At 40.7% G+C, this 19,129-nt stretch overlaps 1 protein-coding gene across 2 annotated transcripts; it reads right to left on the bottom strand.

Annotated features, from left to right (window-relative positions):
- Window positions 1–11,082: 11,082 nt before the first annotated feature.
- On the bottom strand, window positions 11,083–17,316 carry KRBOX1 (KRAB box domain containing 1). 2 transcript variants are annotated; one of them, XM_015131215.3, is made up of 5 exons: window positions 17,203–17,316; window positions 14,744–14,826; window positions 12,521–12,647; window positions 11,802–11,918; window positions 11,083–11,337 (listed from the first exon to the last, which is right to left on the bottom strand). In XM_015131215.3, exons 2-5 carry the CDS (start codon window positions 14,777–14,779, stop codon window positions 11,228–11,230), a joined length of 390 nt encoding a protein of 129 aa, XP_014986701.1. In that variant the 5' UTR covers window positions 14,780–14,826; window positions 17,203–17,316; the 3' UTR covers window positions 11,083–11,227. The 2 variants fall into 2 exon arrangements, with proteins under 2 accessions (XP_014986701.1, XP_001108465.2); XM_001108465.5 differs by having other exon boundaries at window positions 11,802–11,915.
- Window positions 17,317–19,129: the final 1,813 nt, after the last annotated feature.

Genomic DNA, 19,129 nt, shown 5'->3' with positions numbered 1-19,129 from the left:
TGTACCCTCGGGTAAGAGATGTTAATAACTGGGGAAGCTACGCATGTGTTGGAGTAACCAATATACAGGAAATCTCTGTATTTTCCTCTCAATTTTGCTGTGAACCTAAAAGTGCTCTAAAAATGTTTAAGTACCTGGAAAAAAGAAAAAGAGTGTGGAAAAATAAATGAGTGCATAACAGATTAACATTTTTAAAAATCTGGGTGATGGTTACACGGTATGTATTCTTACACTTTAAAATTATGAAGTATTTTAAATATTTAAGAAAGTACAGGGAATGTTGAAACAAATGTACTTGAAATATACTCAATGAATGGATAATAGTCCCACCAGAAATTAAAACAATCTCTAAGCAACTAATAATTAATAGTTTAACATACTGCTGTGAAGAAAGAAAAAAAGATTCAGTGATTAATGGAGCAAAATAGAAAGCCTGGAAATCAATCCTATTTTATGTTAGAATTTAAACACATGATTATGAAGGCCATCATAAATCAACGGGTCTCAGAATACTTATTTACTTACGGGAATACTTCTAGGTATTTAAAAAAAAAATTCCACGTGGTTAGATGCTTTTAAATCAAGTTATATTTGCTAAATATAGCATAAAGTAGAAATGAGTAGGTATCACTTTTCTGAAGATTGATTAACAATGGGTTTTTTGGTTTTATGTTTTTGGTTTTTTTTCCGTTTTTAGATGGAGTCTCGCTCTGTCACCCAGGCTGGAGTGCAGTGGCGCAATCACAGTTCACTGCCACCTCCGCAGCTCAGTGCAAGCGATTCTCCTGCCTCAGCCTCCCAAGTAGCTGGGGTTACAGGCACATGCCACCAAGCCCAGCTTGTGTGTGTGTGTGTGTGTGTGTGTGTGTGTGTGTGTTTTTAGTAGAGATGGGGTTTCACCACATTGGCCAGGCTGGTCTCAAACTCCTGCCCTCAGCTGATCCACCCACCCTGGCCTTCCAAAGTGCTGGGATTACAGGTGTGAGCCACCACACCTGGCCAACAATGGGTTTTTATATATTGCATTAAATATCTCAAATTCTTAGGTATAACATTAAGAATTTACTAATTAAAAGGCACATGACACAAAGAGAAATTTTTCACTGTGGAATTAAAATTAGTAAACTAACAATAAATTCAACCTCACTAATTAAAGAAATATAAGGCTGGGTGAGGTGGCTCATGCCTGTAATCCCTGCACTTTGGGAGGCCGAGGTGGGCAGATCACAAGATCAGGAGATCAAGACCGTCCTGGCTAACACGGTGAAACCCCGTCTCTACTAAAAATACAAAAAATTAGCCAGGCGTGGTGGTGGGCACCTGTAGTCCCAGCTACTTGGGAGGCTGAGGCAGGAGAATGGCATGAACCCGGGAGGTGGAGCTTGCAGTGAGTTGAGATCACACCACTGTACTCCAGCCTGGGCGACAGAGCGAGACTCCATCTCAAAAAAAAAAAAAGAAAAAAAGAAATATAAACAAAAACAATCATACCAATTAACTTTTAAAATTTTAAATTGTAATATTTATTGTTGATAAGATTGAAATTAAGTACTGTATTCATACATTTCTAATAGCAGAGTAAACTGGTACAACCTTTTAAAAAGGCAATATTGCAGCATGTTTTTAAAACATAAAATAATTACATTTTTGGATTTGGTTAATCTCATTCTTGGGAATTTATTTCAAGCAAATCATTCAAAAGAAAGGGAAAAAAACACTATATTCATGACATTGTTGACAACACCACTATTTGCAATAGCTCACAGATAGAAATGTCCTAATGCCCATCAATGCATTTTAATAAAAATGAACTAACACCAACTGGATGGATATCGGGGCGGGGAATGTGATTAAGACACAGTCTCACCCGGGCACAGTGGCTCATGCCTGCAATCTCAGTACCTTGGAAGGCGAGATGGATGGATTGCTTGAGCTCAGGAGTTCAAGATCAGCCTGGGCAACAACGCAAAATCTCATCTCTGCAAAAAATACAAAAATTAAATCAAGTGTGGTGGTGCATGCCTGTAGTCCCAGCTACTGGAGAGGCTGAAGTGGGATGAGTGCTTGAGCCTGGGAGGTCGAGGCAGCAGTGAGCCAAGATCTTGCCACTGCACTCCAACTCCAGCCTGGGCAAAAGAGCGAGACTCTGTCTTAAAAAAAAAAAAAAATAAGGACACAGTATCTACCCTAAAAGCAATTCACAGTTTGGAGAAGGGAATAAAGAAACGTACTCACACGGGTAATCAAGAAGGGTTATCACAAACAGGAATTATAGGGTATACAGAATTGGGGGAAAGGGAGGGTACTTAATAGTAATGAAAAGAAAAAGACACGTAACATTTTATCTGTTACGATTAAATTATGTATACATATGGACAAGGGTTAGCAATGGACACAGAGAAATAAAAATGGGGATCTACTGGAGTATCAGAATTGGAGGTATGGAGTATATTTTTCTTTAAATCTTGCTTAGTTATAATTTATTGGTACAATACTGTGATAAATTTTTCACTGTCCTATAAGATTCATAATACATGAACACACTATGAATTATGTGGTCTCAGCCTACAAAATACCAGTGTCATAATCAAATGAAACTGAGATCCAACTGTATTGCTTAAAACTAATTCAAGTTTTAGGAAGTCCAAGCGGTTACCACCTTCTTCGCACACCTGTGTATCTCAACAGTTGACTCTGCTACATATACAATGTGATCCTCACACATATATTCATTTAGGTACCACCCATTCCCAACAAACATGGCTGGACGCTAACCCTCTTCCCCACCCCGAGCTGTGATCAAGGCTGCAGTTGTTCTTCCCAAGCCCTCTCTCTCTCACCCCCATTTTTTCTTTCAGTTTCTGACCTCTCACCAGAGAGGCTCAGGAGCAAGATCTTCAGCCACTCCCAATCTTGAGCATGGGAAGATAGAAACTGTAACTGGCTACAGCCCATACATGTGTGGGAGCAGGATCTTGGGATATCTTTCAGCAGTGCAGGGACACAAGTAGGAATGAGAAGCTTGGGATCCCTGACCTCAAAGAGCCTAGCTTAGGTTACAAAGCATCAATAGGGGTACCTGAATGAGAAAGGTGGTGCAATCACAATAGCATGTGAATCACGGCATCGCTCTCTGGGTTTGAATTCTGACCACTCATACCCACTATGCATCTGTAAAATGATGACAGTAATAACCCCTTACCTCACACTTATTGTAGGACTGAGATGAAGCATATAAAGTCTGTATCACAGGACCTGGTTCATGGTAAGAATGTAATAAATGGTAGTGTAACTATGTGTTATTTCTATTATTGGGGACTTTCTGGACAGCCCTGTTCCTTATAACAGGCCCACTACTCACATAAGGGAGGAGTGAAAACATCTGGGTCTCAGTAGCAAATGGCAGGCCATGCCAGCAATTTACTCTGAACATTCTCTACAACCTGCCTCCCACCACCATTTGCCTATTGTGCACTGCACCCCATTAAGGATACTCAAGGTTGCCAGCAGCAGGCAGAGTTACTGATGCTATCACAACTGGACATAGAGATTTCAGCCATGAAACCAAACTGGACACTCCAGCGGGGAGCAGGGGTACCAAACTGGAGATTTCTAAGCTTGACTCCTAGCCAACTTTACCTTAATTCACTCTGTAGACTTTCTTCACAGCAGCCCCTACACATGTTCCAGGTTCATTTAAGAGCCTATCTTTACTACAGAACAACAACCTGGGAAATACAAATTATAGTTCACATAAAACACAATTACATGATAAAAACCCTTATTTAAGCCTGGGTGCGGTGGCTCATGCCTGTAATCCCTACACTTTGGGAGGTCAAGGTGGGTGGATCACCTGAGGTCAGGAGTTCAAGACCAGCCTGGCCAACATGGTGAAACCCTATCTCTACTAAAAATACAATTGGCGGGGCGTGGTGGTGGGTGCCTGTAATTCCAGCTACCTGGGAGGCTGAAGCAGGAGAATCGCTTGAACCCAGAAGGCAGAGGTTGCAGTGAGCGGAGATTGTGCCACTGTACTCCAGCCTAGGCCACAAAGCAAGACTCAGTATCAAAACAATCAAAAAAGCAAATATGTTATTTAAGAAGGGTTCTTGGTGGTTCCAGTCATTCCTCTGAGAATTTTACACTCCCAAGTTCTTGTCCAGTCACACTACTTATCTCTCCAGGGCTTAATGGAGTTCCCTTTAGCTCCCAAGATCCCAGGAAAAGCAGTGCCTTTTGCCCCAAGGTACTCTGACTGTAGGGCCAACAAATTCTCTTCAATTGTTCAACCCACTAACCTGACAGACTCCTGATTTGATCCATAAAGACAGTCTAATGCCCTACAATTCAAAGGGTGGTTTGTGGGCTAGTGTCCGTCTGTGGACTCTTTCTCACTGGCCTCTAAGTCCAGAAATTGAGAATAAACGGTTAAAAATTTATATAGCATTTTACATTGCCAGGACATCCAAGCATACGATCAGCGAACTCATTTCACACAAGGTTTATACCAGTTTGGAACCCATCAATGGGTCACATGAAGCATGAACTATGTGTTAGTCATGTGCAACAGAAGCATTTATTTGTCTCTGAAAGATTGGTTGGGGGAGTGGGAGACTAATCCTTAACCAGAGGCAGTATGGAAAGTTCTGGTTTAACCTCTACTCAATTTTCCAAAGATGATCCAGAAAAGCTTAGCAGACTTATGATAGTTAATATTAGGTGTCAACTTTATTGGATTGAAGGATGCCTACATAGCTGGTCAAGTACTGTTTCTGGGTGTGTCTGTGAGGGTGTTGCCAGAGGAGTCTGACATTTGAGTCAGTGGACTAGGAGAGGAAGACCCAGCCTCAATGTGGGTGAGCACCATCCAACTGGCTACCAGCACAACTAAAACATACCAGGGGGGAGAATGTAGGATCCTTGCTTGCTGGGTCTTCTGGCTTTCATCTTTCTCCTGTGCTGGATGCTTCCCTCTGTTCCTCCTGCCCTAGAACATCAGACTCTAGGTTCTTTGGCCTTTAGACTCTTGGATTTACACCAGTGGTTTGCTGGGGGCTCTTGGGCCTTTGGGCTGCACTGTCAATTTCCCCGCTTTTGAGGTTTTCAGACTCAGACTAAGCCACTACTGGCTTCTTTCTTCCCTAGCTGGCAGACTACCTACTGTGAGACTTCGCTTTGTGATTGTGTGAGCCAATTCTCCCTAATAAACTCCCTTCCATGTGTGTCTATATATATACACACACACACACACACACACACACATATATATATATATCCTATTAGTTCTGTCCCTCTGGAGAACCCTGACTAATACAAGACTGGTTAGCTATCTTTTCTATTTCACAAAACAGTTTTTAAAACATGAATGGCGGACAGAAGGAACAGAAATATCGCATGGTCATCTTCTTACTTTCCAATAAAGGACATCAAAAACAAATGCATAACTGTAACAAAAGCATACAAGGCTCATGATTACTTCAAAAAAGATAATTTTTATGCCAAAAAGAGAAAGAATAACAATGCGTAAGTTTCCAAGAACTGTGGGTCATCTTATGTACACATATAAACCTCATATATACATAGATTTCTACCACATTTCCTTCATTTTCTAACTTCAAATTAGTGGAAATTTTATCACGGACTTCCCCTAGTCCACAGACTCCCATTTTGGAACTGCTTGTCTATTTTGCCTGGCTCCTATTTCACCAACCCTTAATTCTTCCCATGCTGTCAATGACCTTGCTAGAAAGCAGATCGACTATACATATAGCCCTGCTTTAAACTCCTGATCAGCTTCCCCTGGCAAGAATAAAGTCAATCTCATTAGCATGGCATACCAGCTTCTTAGTAATTTAAATGTTGTTCACCTCTTCAACATTAATTCTTAGAGTAACCCTCAACATCACGCTAAATATTTTCAGCTCCCTACTATGTCTGGATGGCCCAATATGCCCCAGACACAAGGAGTTCCATGCAGGCTGGTAATTACAAATAAATGAGATTAACATAATCCAGTTGGTCTGAGCTTAATATACAGGTGGGGGAGACTGTTTCATGTGAGTACTCAGTCTCCTTTATCTTCTTCTTGGCCTGGTAACCTCTCAATCTTATGAACGGATCTCAAGGACAAGTTCCCTTTTTGTCAGATATCTAGAAACAGTCCATGGATGCATTACCCATCACCCATCATATGCAATGTAGTTACCAATAATGCACTCAGGCCATAAATACCACAGCCTGGACCTCCAGGGATGTTTCTTCTTGCTCTCTGGATTGATACTCCTCATCCTGGGGTTCCCAAACCTCTTTGCTGTTTGAATAAATCTGTGGACTCCATTAACTGAGGTTCTTTCTTTTCTCAGCTCACAGTATGTCTCCTCTAGACCATTTCTCTACGTGACAATGCTGCTTTCAGCTACAAGACCTTGTTCTGAGTTCATACTTTCTAACCTTGGATAAAATGGTCTCTAAGTAGGTTGTGATTATTCTGGCTCAAAGTCACCAACATCTAGCTCGCTTACATTTTTCTAAACTGTAGCTTCTGGCCAAGCATTGCCTTTGACTATAACAAAGGGTAACCTCTGACTATAACAAAGGATAACCTTTGCAAAGCACAACCTTTGCCTACAACAAAGGGTAACATTTGCAAAGGGGAGACAAGGGAAAGGGAGGTAATTCATCACTCTGTTCCTGAAAATGTCATCTAGAAGCAGTCAACCTACAAAAGCTTATATACCTTTTTCATAAATAACACTGCTTGACCCAGTTATGGAAGGAAGAAAAGACAGACACATGAAAAGTAGACAGTAAATTATTCTTTTGGACCTAGAGAAGATGTCCCCATATAGAAAATAACAAACTGACTTTTTGGAGACAGGGTCTTGCTCTGTCACCCAAGCTGGAGAGCAATGGCATGATGATGACTCAGTGCAGCCTCAAACTCCTGGGCTCAAGTGGTCCTCCTGCCTCAGCCTCCTGAGTAGCTAGGACTACAGGTGTGCACCACCACACCCATCTCATTTTTTTATTTTTTGTAGAGATGGAGGTCTTGCTATGTTGCCCAAGCTGGTCTTGAACTCCTGGCCTCCAGTGATCCTCCTGCCTCAGCCTCCCAAAGTGCTGGGATTACAGGTCTGAGCCACCATGCCCAGCCACAAACTGACTTTTTGTTTAACAATTCAGTCTCCTGTGAAATGTCAAATGAACCCAGTGGCTAGTATTCATTGAATGTTGCACCCCAGATGAAATCAACCCTGAAAAAGTAAAACTGAGGACCGGTTCCCATTTACTACTATGTTACGGCCTCCTATGAGGTCAAGGCATAAACACCTCTCTAAAAAGTCCATTTCTGGCAGCAATATCTTCAGTTTCTATTTGAATCCTTCTCTTCCTGAGTTGAGTGAACTCACTCACTTCTGCCATTCTTATAATGTACTCAAATGATCATGCTATATATTCATTTACAGTGGAAATATATTCATATTTCCTGACCTTTTCTCACCTAATCATTGCTTCTTGCCCTTGCTACAACAGACAAAAACAGAAACCTATGTCCACCACAGGGTATAAAATTGAGCAGCAAGCATGCTGTGGCCATCTACAGAAAGGTAAAAATGCAAAATGGAGGAGGGTGCAAGTAAGACTGAAATTAAAAGGCAGTATGAAATTTACAAAGGGCAAAGGGCCTATGTAAGTCCAGGAAAGATCACAGAAAGGAGGAGAGAAGTGAAGACGGCATTTGGGGGAGCTCTAGTGTAGTTTTTCTGACACTGAAAAAAGTCTGAACTGTGACTGCAATGTTTGTCCCATACATCAGATTTATAGAAAATCTGTATACCTGGTCCTTGCAGATGTGTTTCATGCTGAGAACTAACACTAGTATTTCTTTCTGATTTCTTTTGTAGATGGTTTGTATTTTCTACATGAAGTTTCTCATTACTGATTATCTCCTTCACAGAACCTTTCTCGTTTTTATTCATTTCATCCCTTGTGAAATCTCTTTTATGTCTCACTAACTTGCCCTTTGATCTGTAAATTATCTTGAATACCAGGTCCCCCTCTCAGATATTCACCTGATACCATGCCACAAGATTTGTGTTTATCAGAAAGTATTTGTTTTGACGTCAGATGCTCATTCTCAGCCGAGGTTTTTCCACCTGATTAGAGAAGAAGAAATACAAATACCCACCTCTCAGCAATGCTAGAGGGAAGTATACCAGAAGTTAGCAAACATTTCTTGTAAATGACTAGATAGTAAATGTTTTAGGCTCTTCAGGCCATACAATTATCTGTTGCAAGTACTCAACCCTATCATGTAATGTGAATGCAGACATAGACAAAACATAATGAATGAACATAACTGTATTTCAATAAAACTTCATTTACAGACACTGAAATTTGAATTTCAAATAATCTTCATGTGTTACAAAATATTCTTCTATTGATTTCTTTCAGCCACTAAAAATTCAACCATTCTTATTTCACAGGTCATCTACAAAAAGACCAGTGGTAGGCCAGATTTTGGCCTATGGGTCATAGTTTGCCTGAACTAATCAGCAAGTAAGATTAGTATGTCCTATTATTACACAGCTTTTGTGTCCTTATAAAATGCTTTTCTTTAAAGACAAAAGGTCTCACTCTGTCACCCAGAACTAAGTACAGTAGGGTGATCATAGCCCACTGAAGCCTTGAACTCCTGGGCTCAAGCAATCCTCCTGCCTTAGCCTCTTGAGCAGCTGGAACTACAGGCATGTAATACCACACCTGGCTAATGGTATGTTTTCAGAGATGGGGGTCTTACTATGTTGCCCATGCTGGTCTCAAACTCCTACTTTCAAGCAATCCTCCCGCCACAGCCTTCCAAGTAGCAGGGGTTACAGATATAAGCCATCACACCTGAAATGACTTTAGAGCATTTAGGGAATAAAGTGAGAAAAGGAAAAGTCCTGAATCCCGAGAGGGAAGAGAAAGCTTTATCAGAGTTTAGAAGTCCAAAGAGAGTTCAAGATGAGAAGATAGCTAAGAAGATAGGAGAAATCAAAAAGGGAAGGTCATGGGCTATGGGAATGAGTGGTAGTGTAAAAATACCAACAACAAATAAGGATGGGAACACGAAACAGAGGACTCAGATACAGTAGGGAAAGAATGGAGACATAATTGGGAGGCATAAAGTTAGGAGAGAATCTCTTAATTAAGTGGAAAACAACAAAAAATATCAAATAACTCTGCATAAAGTGTTATGGCATAAATGAGAAAAGTATTATATTATTCCTGCTGTCAGAAAGCCTGTAACTTCCTTGGGAAAGATAATATACACACTACAGTTAGAGAACACAGTACTGGATTTGCAGAATGCATATCTAACCCACCACCCAAAATAACCACTCATGAATCATAAAGTCACTAAGTCTTTGCCAAAGACTAGCCAATGAAATCCAGCAGTATAAGGATTGTACATCACTGACTATGATTTATCCAAGGAATGGAGGGTGGGGTTCAACACACCAAAATCAATCAATGTAATGTATACCACATTAATAGAATACAGGAAAGAACCAAATTTATCCGTCACAGAATATCATTTCACAAACTTTAACACCCTTCCACGACAAAAACTCAACAAATTAGCAACTTGATAACTTGATAAAGAGCATTTATAAGAAAATCATAGCTAACATCATACTTACTGGTAAAAGATTGAATGCTTTCCCCATAAGATCAAGAATAAGACAAGAACGTCCACTCTTGCAACTTGTATCCAACATTGTGCTAAAGGTTCTAGCCAGAGTAATTAGGCAAGAAAAAAAGTAAAAGGCATTCAGATTAGAAAGGAAGAGTTTGTAAAACTCTATTTGCAGATGACATAATTTTGTATATAGAAAATACAAAGAAATTCACCAAAATTCAAAACTGTTGTGCTTCAAAGGACAGTATTAGGAAAGTGAAAAGACAATTCACAAGATGGGATGAAATATTTGTAAACCATGTATCTGACACGGCTTTAGTATCTAGATGTCAAAACTCTTTTTTTTTTTTTTTTTTTTTTTTGAGATGGAGTCTCGCTTTGTTGCCCAGGCTGGAGTGCGGTGGCGCGATCTCGGCTCACTGCAAGCTCCGCCTCCCGGGTTCAGGCCATTCTCCTGCCTCAGCCTCCCAGTAGCTGGGACCACAGGCGCCGCCACCACGCCCGGCTAATTTTTTGTATTTTTAGTAGAGACGGGGTTTCACCGTGTTAGCCAGGATGGTCTCGATCTCCTGACCTCGTGATCCGCCCGCCTCGGCCTCCCAAAGTGCTGGGATTACAGGCGTGAGCCACAAAACTCTTAAAACACAAAAATAAAAGGAAAAGTAACCAATTTTAAAATGTGCACAGTTTGAAAAGACATTTCTCCAAAGAGGATACATAAATGGCCAATAAGCACACTGAAAGACTCTCAATGTCATTAGTCACTGGAGAAATGCAAATAAAAACTTCAATGAGACAGCACTTCACATCACCAGGATGCCCACAGCCAAAAAGGTAGACAATATTAAGTGTTGGTGAGGACGTGAAGAATTAGGAACCCTTATACATTGCTGGAGGAAATGTAAATTGGTATAGCCACTTCAGAAAAAGTTTTGGCATTCCTCGAAATGTTATACAAAGAGTTACCATTAAGACCCAACAAGTACCTATCCAGAGTATGTGCCCATGAGAAAACACATCTGCATTATAACTTGTATACTACTATACTGATGCATGTTACAAAATGGATTAACCTTGAAAACATTATGTTAAGTGAAAGCCAGTGGCAAAAGGCCACATGTTGTATGACTGCATTAATACCAACTATCCCTAATGAGAAAATTTATGGAAACAAAAAGTAGATAGGTAGTTGCATAAAACCAAGAGTTGGGGTTGGGTATGGTGAATAATTCCTAACAGACAGAGGTTTCTAAAGATCTAAAAGTAGACTGTGGCATGCCTGCACAACTCTGTGAATATTCTAAATACCACTTAATTGTATACTTTAAATGGGTGAATTGTATGATTTGTGAATTATATCTCCACAAAGCTGTTTAAAAAAGGACATGAGAGCCTGCTTTGTACATCAAAATGAGTTATTTTAATGAATGAAAAACATTAAATCTACCAGTCTACAGAAAAAGAAAATGTGTGTTTGACATCGTTTAAGGTAGCTCTTACATCAACCCCTTACTTGGAAAACTGGTATTTAAATATCAGGAATTAAGCCTTTCTCCTGTCTTCCCAGCATTGACGATTTTGAAAAATCTTTGATACTATTGTACGTAACACTGCTTTAGCTAAGTAAGTATATCTTCTTAGTTCCAAGTATCCTAGAGGGGAGGAAAATCATAACAACTGTAAGCTACCTTAAAATATTTCAGTATAAAATTATTTAAAATTTTTAATATATTAGTTTTCATGAAAAACAAAAATTTTTCTACTTGTTCTATTGGTCAGTGGACAAGATAATACTGCACCAAGTTTATCAGTTTTGTAAAACTGGAGAAACTGGAAAAAAGTGATCACAAATAACCTGTAAAGTATTTAGAAAAACTGTTCCACATATCCCCAAGAGATAAAAGCGTCCCCGTGTGTGAAATACAGAAGCAGAGTGTTGTGCACTACACTTTAAAGGAATGGGAAGCTATGAATAACACACCAGTCAGAAAGAATGTGATCGAGGATCCCAGTGTACTCCATGATGTTGGGCACAGAGAACACACACCTTTCATTTTGATGAAATGAAGGCAAAGGAAGAGACAAAGCTGGAGAAGATCTCTCTTGCTTAACTCACCTATCAGGCCTGCTCTCCAGTCACTCCTGCTTAGGACTCCCTGTGGCCGAATGAAACAGGACTCTTTCCCTTGCTCCAGATGAGAGACCAAAGCTGGTTTGGAAGTGGGCGGCACTGCTTGAAAAGAAGAAAACATAACAGAATAATGAGCACAGTCATAGGGGTCAAAGTCAAGCCCACGGCTGCAAGAACAAGCAAGGGAGGTGAGGAGGGTAATTCCTGGGTGAGCTATAGAAGAGGTACCCTAAAGAGGTACTGGGAGGGATCCTGGGAAGAAGAGTCAGGATGGTTCTTCCAAGGAAGCCTGAAATACCCTGGAAGGCAGATTTCTATTTAAAGGGCAACAAAATTTTTTACCTTCTTTGTCAGAGGATGAAAATCTGCCACTATGGGAAAAAGACAAATGGCTCCTAGGAGTAACTCCCAGAGGGAGACAAAGTGGCTGGGTTCTCTCAAGATAAATTGGAGGTTCAATACTAGGCTAAGGGTATCACGATATAGCTCAAGACCTATTGTACTCAGAATCACCTCTGAGGCAGGTAGGGAAGAAGGGCAGCTTTTACAACAGAAAAAGAAGGAAAGCCCTTTGCAGGTCAATAGACACCAGGGCTTTCTATACCTGGCAACCTCTGACATCACTATTTGGGGTCAGCTAATAATTATAAAAGAGCCCTTCAACCTGAGGGCCCAGGCAGAAACCAACAGCAGAGAGGCCTTACCTACAAAGGCCACAGCCTCATAGTTCTCCAGCATCACATCCCTGTACAAGGCCCTCTCGGCAGGCACCATGATGGCCCATTCCTTCGTAGTGAAGTACACAGCCACGTCCTCAAAAGCCACTGATTCCTGAAATGACAAGTTCCTACTTTCCCAGACCTCAGTACTTTGGTGATGGTCAAATCTGTCAATGAGACACCTGAGAAGGGCACCTATAATGATACGTATTCAGTATTGGGTCCTTCACATGCCTAGAGTTTTTTTGTGTAAAATTTAGGTGTGGAGGAAGAAGATGCAGAATTAAAGGTAGCCAGTCAGAGTTCAGGATACTTTCCCAGTAAGAACCAAGTACACCTCCACTATGAGCTTCTAAACATGTGACCTCCACACAGACACTGAACCTGCTGCATAGGATCTGGGCTTGGGCCCGAGCATAGAAGTGCGCATGTGGAAGGAGAACTGACCCCTGAACATAGCTGTCAGCTTAGCTCTAAGCCCCTCCCTAATTTGTGTATATCCCAGTGATTATTTCAGTTACTCATATTACTCCATTTCCCAATTCTACTTTCATTCTAATCCTTCTTTCTTGCCTGTCTCCTTGCCCACTACCCCAAGCACAAAGCTCTCCGATCAGTCAATGAACTCCCACCCGCAGCCTGTCTTCATGCAGAGGTAGTGAGGTTAGAGAGGCACAGGAAAATACTGCTTACTTGAGAAAGGCTACGGTGGTGCATAAGTCTCAAGATAGGCCTAAAAAGGTGGCTATTTCAAGTTTTTAAGCCCTGGAGTCAAGCTCTGTATTTCAGAAATAGAGCTTTAGTGGAAATGGTCTTAACTTGGAGTATGAGATTAAGAGAACCTAAAATCTAAGGGATTTTAAAAACAGACACAGACGTATATGTTCACCAAATGTATGACAAAGTAACTAGAGCAATTCAGTGGATAAAAGATAGGAATCAACTGGATATGTGTATGGAGGGAAAAAGAACTTTTGACCCATGCCTCACACCTTTAATTTGAGATGAATCACACACCTAAGTATAAAGGTAAAACAATAAATCTTCTAGAAGAAAACACAGGAGAACATCTTCATGATGTCTGAGTAAGAAAAGATTTCTTATACAAAACAAACTGATATACTGGACTTCATTAAAAGTAAAATCTGTTTATCAAAAGATACCATTAGGAGAGTGAAAATGCAAGCCACTGACTGGGAGAAGTAACACATATATCTGACAAAGGACTTATAATAAATAAGAAACAATACAACTTAGGAGGAAAAAGGGTACAGTGTAATAAAAAATATGAAAAAATATCTGAACAGGGAGTTCACATAAGAGGATATGTCAATAAACCTATGAAATGGTGCTCAGCATCACTGCTTACTAGAGATGAGGAAATTTTTAAAACCCCAATGAGATACTACAAACGAGTGACAACAAGTATTGGTAAGGATGTGGAGCAACTGTACACTGCTGATAGAAATACAAATTGGAAGAATCATTTCAGAAAATTGTTGGGCAGCATCTACTAAAACTAACCAAATGTATACTCTATGAGCTAGCAATTTTACTCAAAGAGACATACCCAAGAGAAATGAGCATCTATGTCCACAAAAAGACAAGAATGTTCACTGCATTCTTATTCATGGTAGCCCAAAATGGGAAAAACCAAAAGTCCATCCACAACAGAATGAATAAAATGTGCTATTATCACAAAATGAAAAACTACTTAGTAGTGAAAAAGAACAAATCACCGCTGTGTGCAAAGTCAGTGAAGTTCACAGACATAATGTTGAACAAAAGAAGGCAGATACAAAACAATGCATGTTTAATGATTCCACTTATATGAAGTTCAAGAACAAACAAAACTTTCCCATGGTGACAGAGGTCAGAATAGTGGTTAACTTTGGGATGAGCAGTGGATTGCTTGGGAGGCAGTACGAAAGGGACTTTTGGGGTGCTAATAATGTTCTATGTGTTTCTATGAGTGAGGTCATACAAGTGTACATAGTTCTAAAAAGCGAGCTATACTGTTAAGACTTGTGTTATATAAGTTAAACCTCAATGAGAAATGTGTGTGTGTGTATATATATGCATATATAAAAGTATGTTATATATTTATGTAAACGTGTATATATAGATATTTCTATGTATGTATCTAATAAACATATATGTATATACACACAGGGATACGTACAGAGACAGAAAAAAGCAGCAGCTCACCTGGGACCTGGTTGTTAAGGACACAGCTGTCATCATCTGACCTTTTTTATTCCTTTCTTGGGTAAAGGTAAAAGTCTCAGGTGCTGAAGGTGAAGAAAAAAACATTAATGGCGATAACTTTATTGACCATAAGTCCTACATACAACCTCTGACCCATCCTGTTTTGAAGGCTATATAAATAACTGTTCATTAGTTATTGTTTATCATCAGTCTCACAAAGGCGAGATAGCAGGCATACAGAGAAATGCAAAAAGGAGGTAGAAACATTCAAGGAATGAGTCCTTAAAAAGTGGACTGAGAAAACTATAATTTCAGCTAATCCAGAGAAGATATCACAGGAAAGAAAACAGAAAAGGAAACTAAGGTAGACGGTGGATAGAGTGTTATAGGTGGAAAAGAAAGTCGGAATTCTGAACAGTTAAGATCCCTGAAATCCATACAGTACAGATAAGAACGAGTTATATAAAAGAAATCCATTAAACACTGTAAGACCTCAGCATGTTTTTCCTCCCATGCTACTTAATATTAGAACAAGACAGTTTCTACGACTGAAGTAATAAAAGTTTAACAGACTTTGAAAATAGTTATTAGGAATATTCTGATGTCTCCCTACTACTATTTTTCCCCTAAATACAAGATATTCAGTTTTATAAATGTGTTGGGAGTGGGTAATGAGAAAGAAAACACTACCATATTAAAAGAATCCATCAACTTCATAATATGTCCCAAATACTCCAAGTTCCAAATGTTATAGTATAAGGAAACAAAACAATTTCATTTCTAAACTAGTTCCAACTCTCATTCTGGGTCATTTAATTAGTTCATCATTAGGAAGTAAGTCTTTTGCCTTTCAAGAGTGAATCATCAATATTTATGCATTAAAGGCAACACCTGAAATACAAAGAGCTGCCAACAGGTGGATCAGAGATATTCAAAAAGCATATAAACACATAAAAGTGCATGTACTCATAGACCTTAAAAACAACTTCCATTCCAACTCCGTATCTGCATTTTGCCTTAAGTCTTAGGATACTGCAACAGCATGGGACAAAAGACTATAAAGCCAGTGCATTGCCCCTCCCTCCAATGACTCTTCTTAGTGAATCCAGAAAGCCATTCAGGAAGGTAGAGGAAGCTGAAGGTGTCAAACAGCTGTCAGGAGACGCTAGAAACGGCATCTTGGAAGTTAACAGGCATCTTGGAAGTTAACAGGGAGTCCAGTAAGGAGAAATATTTATGAGTGTAAAGAGAAGTACTTTAAAAGAAAACACAATGTAAACCTACACAAGTAATGCTGCTAAATTCATGGATGGTTTCTGTCCAAGGAAGGGTAACAAAAGCAGTGATTCATACTGAGTAAATAGGTAACCCTTGTAGTTGTGGTGTCTAATTCTCTAAAATCATGATACTATAATCGTATCGGCAATAAATGTCCCTTACAGTGGATACTTAATAGGATTAGCACATCAAACAAAAGGACTTAAGCAAAAAGGTCTGATGTGCACAGCTGACAATCTGTGAAAGGGAAATCATCTGGAAATAGAACTACAACAGAGGCCACCCTACAAAACACAAAACACTCCCTATGGAAGTGTCTTCCTATAGGAAAAACTATGTGGAGGTGAAGCATAAATAACAAGCCACATTGGAGAACAAGTCACACTCCCAACATAGTCGACTAATGGCAGGGACATCGAATGTTAACCTATGAACCTTGACAATTAAATTATGACAGTGGAGTAAAAGTTCCGAGAATGTAATGAAAAGAATACAATGAACAATGTTAAGAGGTCAAGAAATCTTTCAACATCTCCAATTCTGTACATAGAAACTATGTTAAACACTAGACACATATTAGGTGCATGATGGATACGACTAGTCCTTTCACATTTAACATTCATATGAGCCAATCCAAATCACAGGGCTCCATATTTTCCAAAATGGGACATCCTGGGGACGGGTAGGGAATACATTTTAGTATTCTCAAATTTTTGGTTGCTCTACAACAGTAACAAGTTTCAAGACTGGCGTACACTATGCCAGGCGAAAATAACTGATCACCAACTGATTTTCTGTGACCAACTGAAAACGGGGAAACTGACAAGCTGAGGGGTAGGGTTGGGATTTCCGCATCCGGGGCAAAGACAAGGGGGCTGGAGCGACCGAGGGGCGTGTTCTGTTGCTAGAAGGTTCTGGAGTGTGGACAGTTAAAACTTTTTGTGGGCTTCGAAGTTAACATGTGAATGTGTGTCAGTATCTGACTCTGAGTGGGCCACAGGCTGCCCCGGGTACAGAGAAACGAGGGGGTGGGAGTCGCGGCCACAGTTCCGGGCCTCTGCCAGTTCCCCATCTCGACGCTACCGAGCCAAGCTCAGGGATCAGCATGAGGACCCCAGTACCAGCAGTAGCCGCGCCCGCCTCCTTCGTGGCCCTTTCCCGTCCTCCTCAGACCCGCTCACCGTGGACTCCTGGCGGCCTCTGCAGCTTTTCAGCAAGCAGAGATGGTGGGCGCCCCTCACCGATCCTCACAAACCAAAACCTCACGCGACAAAAACGAAGGCGGTCCCGGAAGTGCGTCATCACACTGACTGGCCAACCTATACACTCTCTGGATTTCTCTCTAGGACTCCTGGAGGACCCCACATCTTGGTGCTTCCCTCCTAATTCCCGCGAGGAAAAGGGCACGCTGGCGAGATAGGCTCTTGGCGTTCCTCCAGAGCCCGATTCTGAGTCGAGGCACCTTGCTCGTGACACTGCATCATCCTGTCAACCTTGAATACTGGCTTCCAGTGCCTTTATTACTGTTCTACAATAACTGCAACTACAAGTCTTACCCAGAATATGCAAGAAAATGTGATTGGTTATATGTTTTACTGATCTTGTTAAATTTAGCATTTGGATTGTTATAGCATAATCAACGAATCACACATTATACAACCAGGACTTCTTTTGAATTGCTGTAATGATTGCACTCCTAGAATGTGATGTGTTTCAATGTTGCTGACGCATCTCACTTCCATACATTACCACTAGCAGAGAGGATTAGCAATGGACCATGGGCAAAGTGAGAGTGGTCAATTTACCCAAGAAATATTCATCCCCTGTCCGGCACAGCTTAACACTGTCCCAGGAAAACAGCGTCACTGCATCAATCAGAGGTAAGAAAGGATACCTATCATGATGAGAAACCTGTTGAAAGCCCTTAGAGGATATAGGTGTGGCCACCCCAGAGAACTTCCTGACATGCTGTGCCAAAGCCTGTGGCGAGGGTAGAGTAACTGCCTTGATGCCAGCAGTGAAGGGTGTGAAGAATAAGGGACATTTGCTCCCACCTCCATTGTCCTTGAGTGTTGTGTATCACATGACATCACTGTAGGAAGACAAATGAGCACAGGCTGACACAGGGGCCCACACATGCAGCTCACATCTGCTGCAGGGGTTTGCAGTCTACCCCTAATAGCCCAGAGCCTTGAATTCACCCTGTGCCTGACATAAGTGAGAGCCACCCAAAGTCACTGCTGTCACCGTTCTGGTAGCTCAGTCCCTTTTCTTTATTTTTCAGTGTTTTTAAAAGTGTGATTCTTTTTTAAAAATCAAGACATTCACCTCAAGATGTAGGAAACTGAAAAGAGCATGGCCCCACCCTTACGACAACAAAAAACAGCCAGATAATCTAAAATTTTCTCTTGAACACATCAGAAAACTAAGATCTGGGGACAAACAACTTAATCTAAAATCTGATGTAAGACAGGCACTTTCAAGGAGAGATGGTTGTAAGCACTTTTTACGTAGGACAGATGCCATTGGATGCCATGTAAGCTGTTAAGAAGAAATCAGCTAAAATGTATAGTGAGTTGCTGAGTATTGAAATCAGCTAAAATGTATAGTGAGTATTGGCTAGCCTGAGAATATAGAGACTACAGAACTCCTGTGAACCATAGACACAAGCAGAATTTCCACCCTCTTGTATATTCTTCTCTATGGACATCATCAAATGTGTGCACACACTCATACACACATACAATTGACAGTAAGGCAAGAAGAATCTTATGAAAACCTGCCCCCTAGAAAAAGACCTGAATCCCCATCCAGGACCTTCTCCCCTATTTCCCCTACAGAACAAAAGCCCTAAGCCTCTGAGGATGAAGAAGCAAATCCTGTCACCCTTAGGGACTGGTTAAGATCCAGTGGAACCGAGGGGAGGAAAGAGAACAAAAAGCTCTCTATTCATGAAGTAGGGGTAGAATTACATCCTGGGTCCAGACCATAGAGGTCTCCTACAGCTGGGGATAGGGCAACATCCCTTAATAGACCCCACCCTTAAGCCTCAGAGACACAGTGCCTACCTAAGATTAAAGCTGAATCACAACAGAAAATCCCTCCTAC

The sequence above is a fragment of the Macaca mulatta genome, chromosome 2 (genome assembly GCF_049350105.2).
Source record: "Macaca mulatta isolate MMU2019108-1 chromosome 2, T2T-MMU8v2.0, whole genome shotgun sequence".
NCBI classification, from domain to species: Eukaryota; Metazoa; Chordata; class Mammalia; order Primates; family Cercopithecidae; genus Macaca; species Macaca mulatta.
Note: the sequence above shows the minus strand (reverse complement) of the source record. Positions and strands in the feature narration are given on the sequence as shown.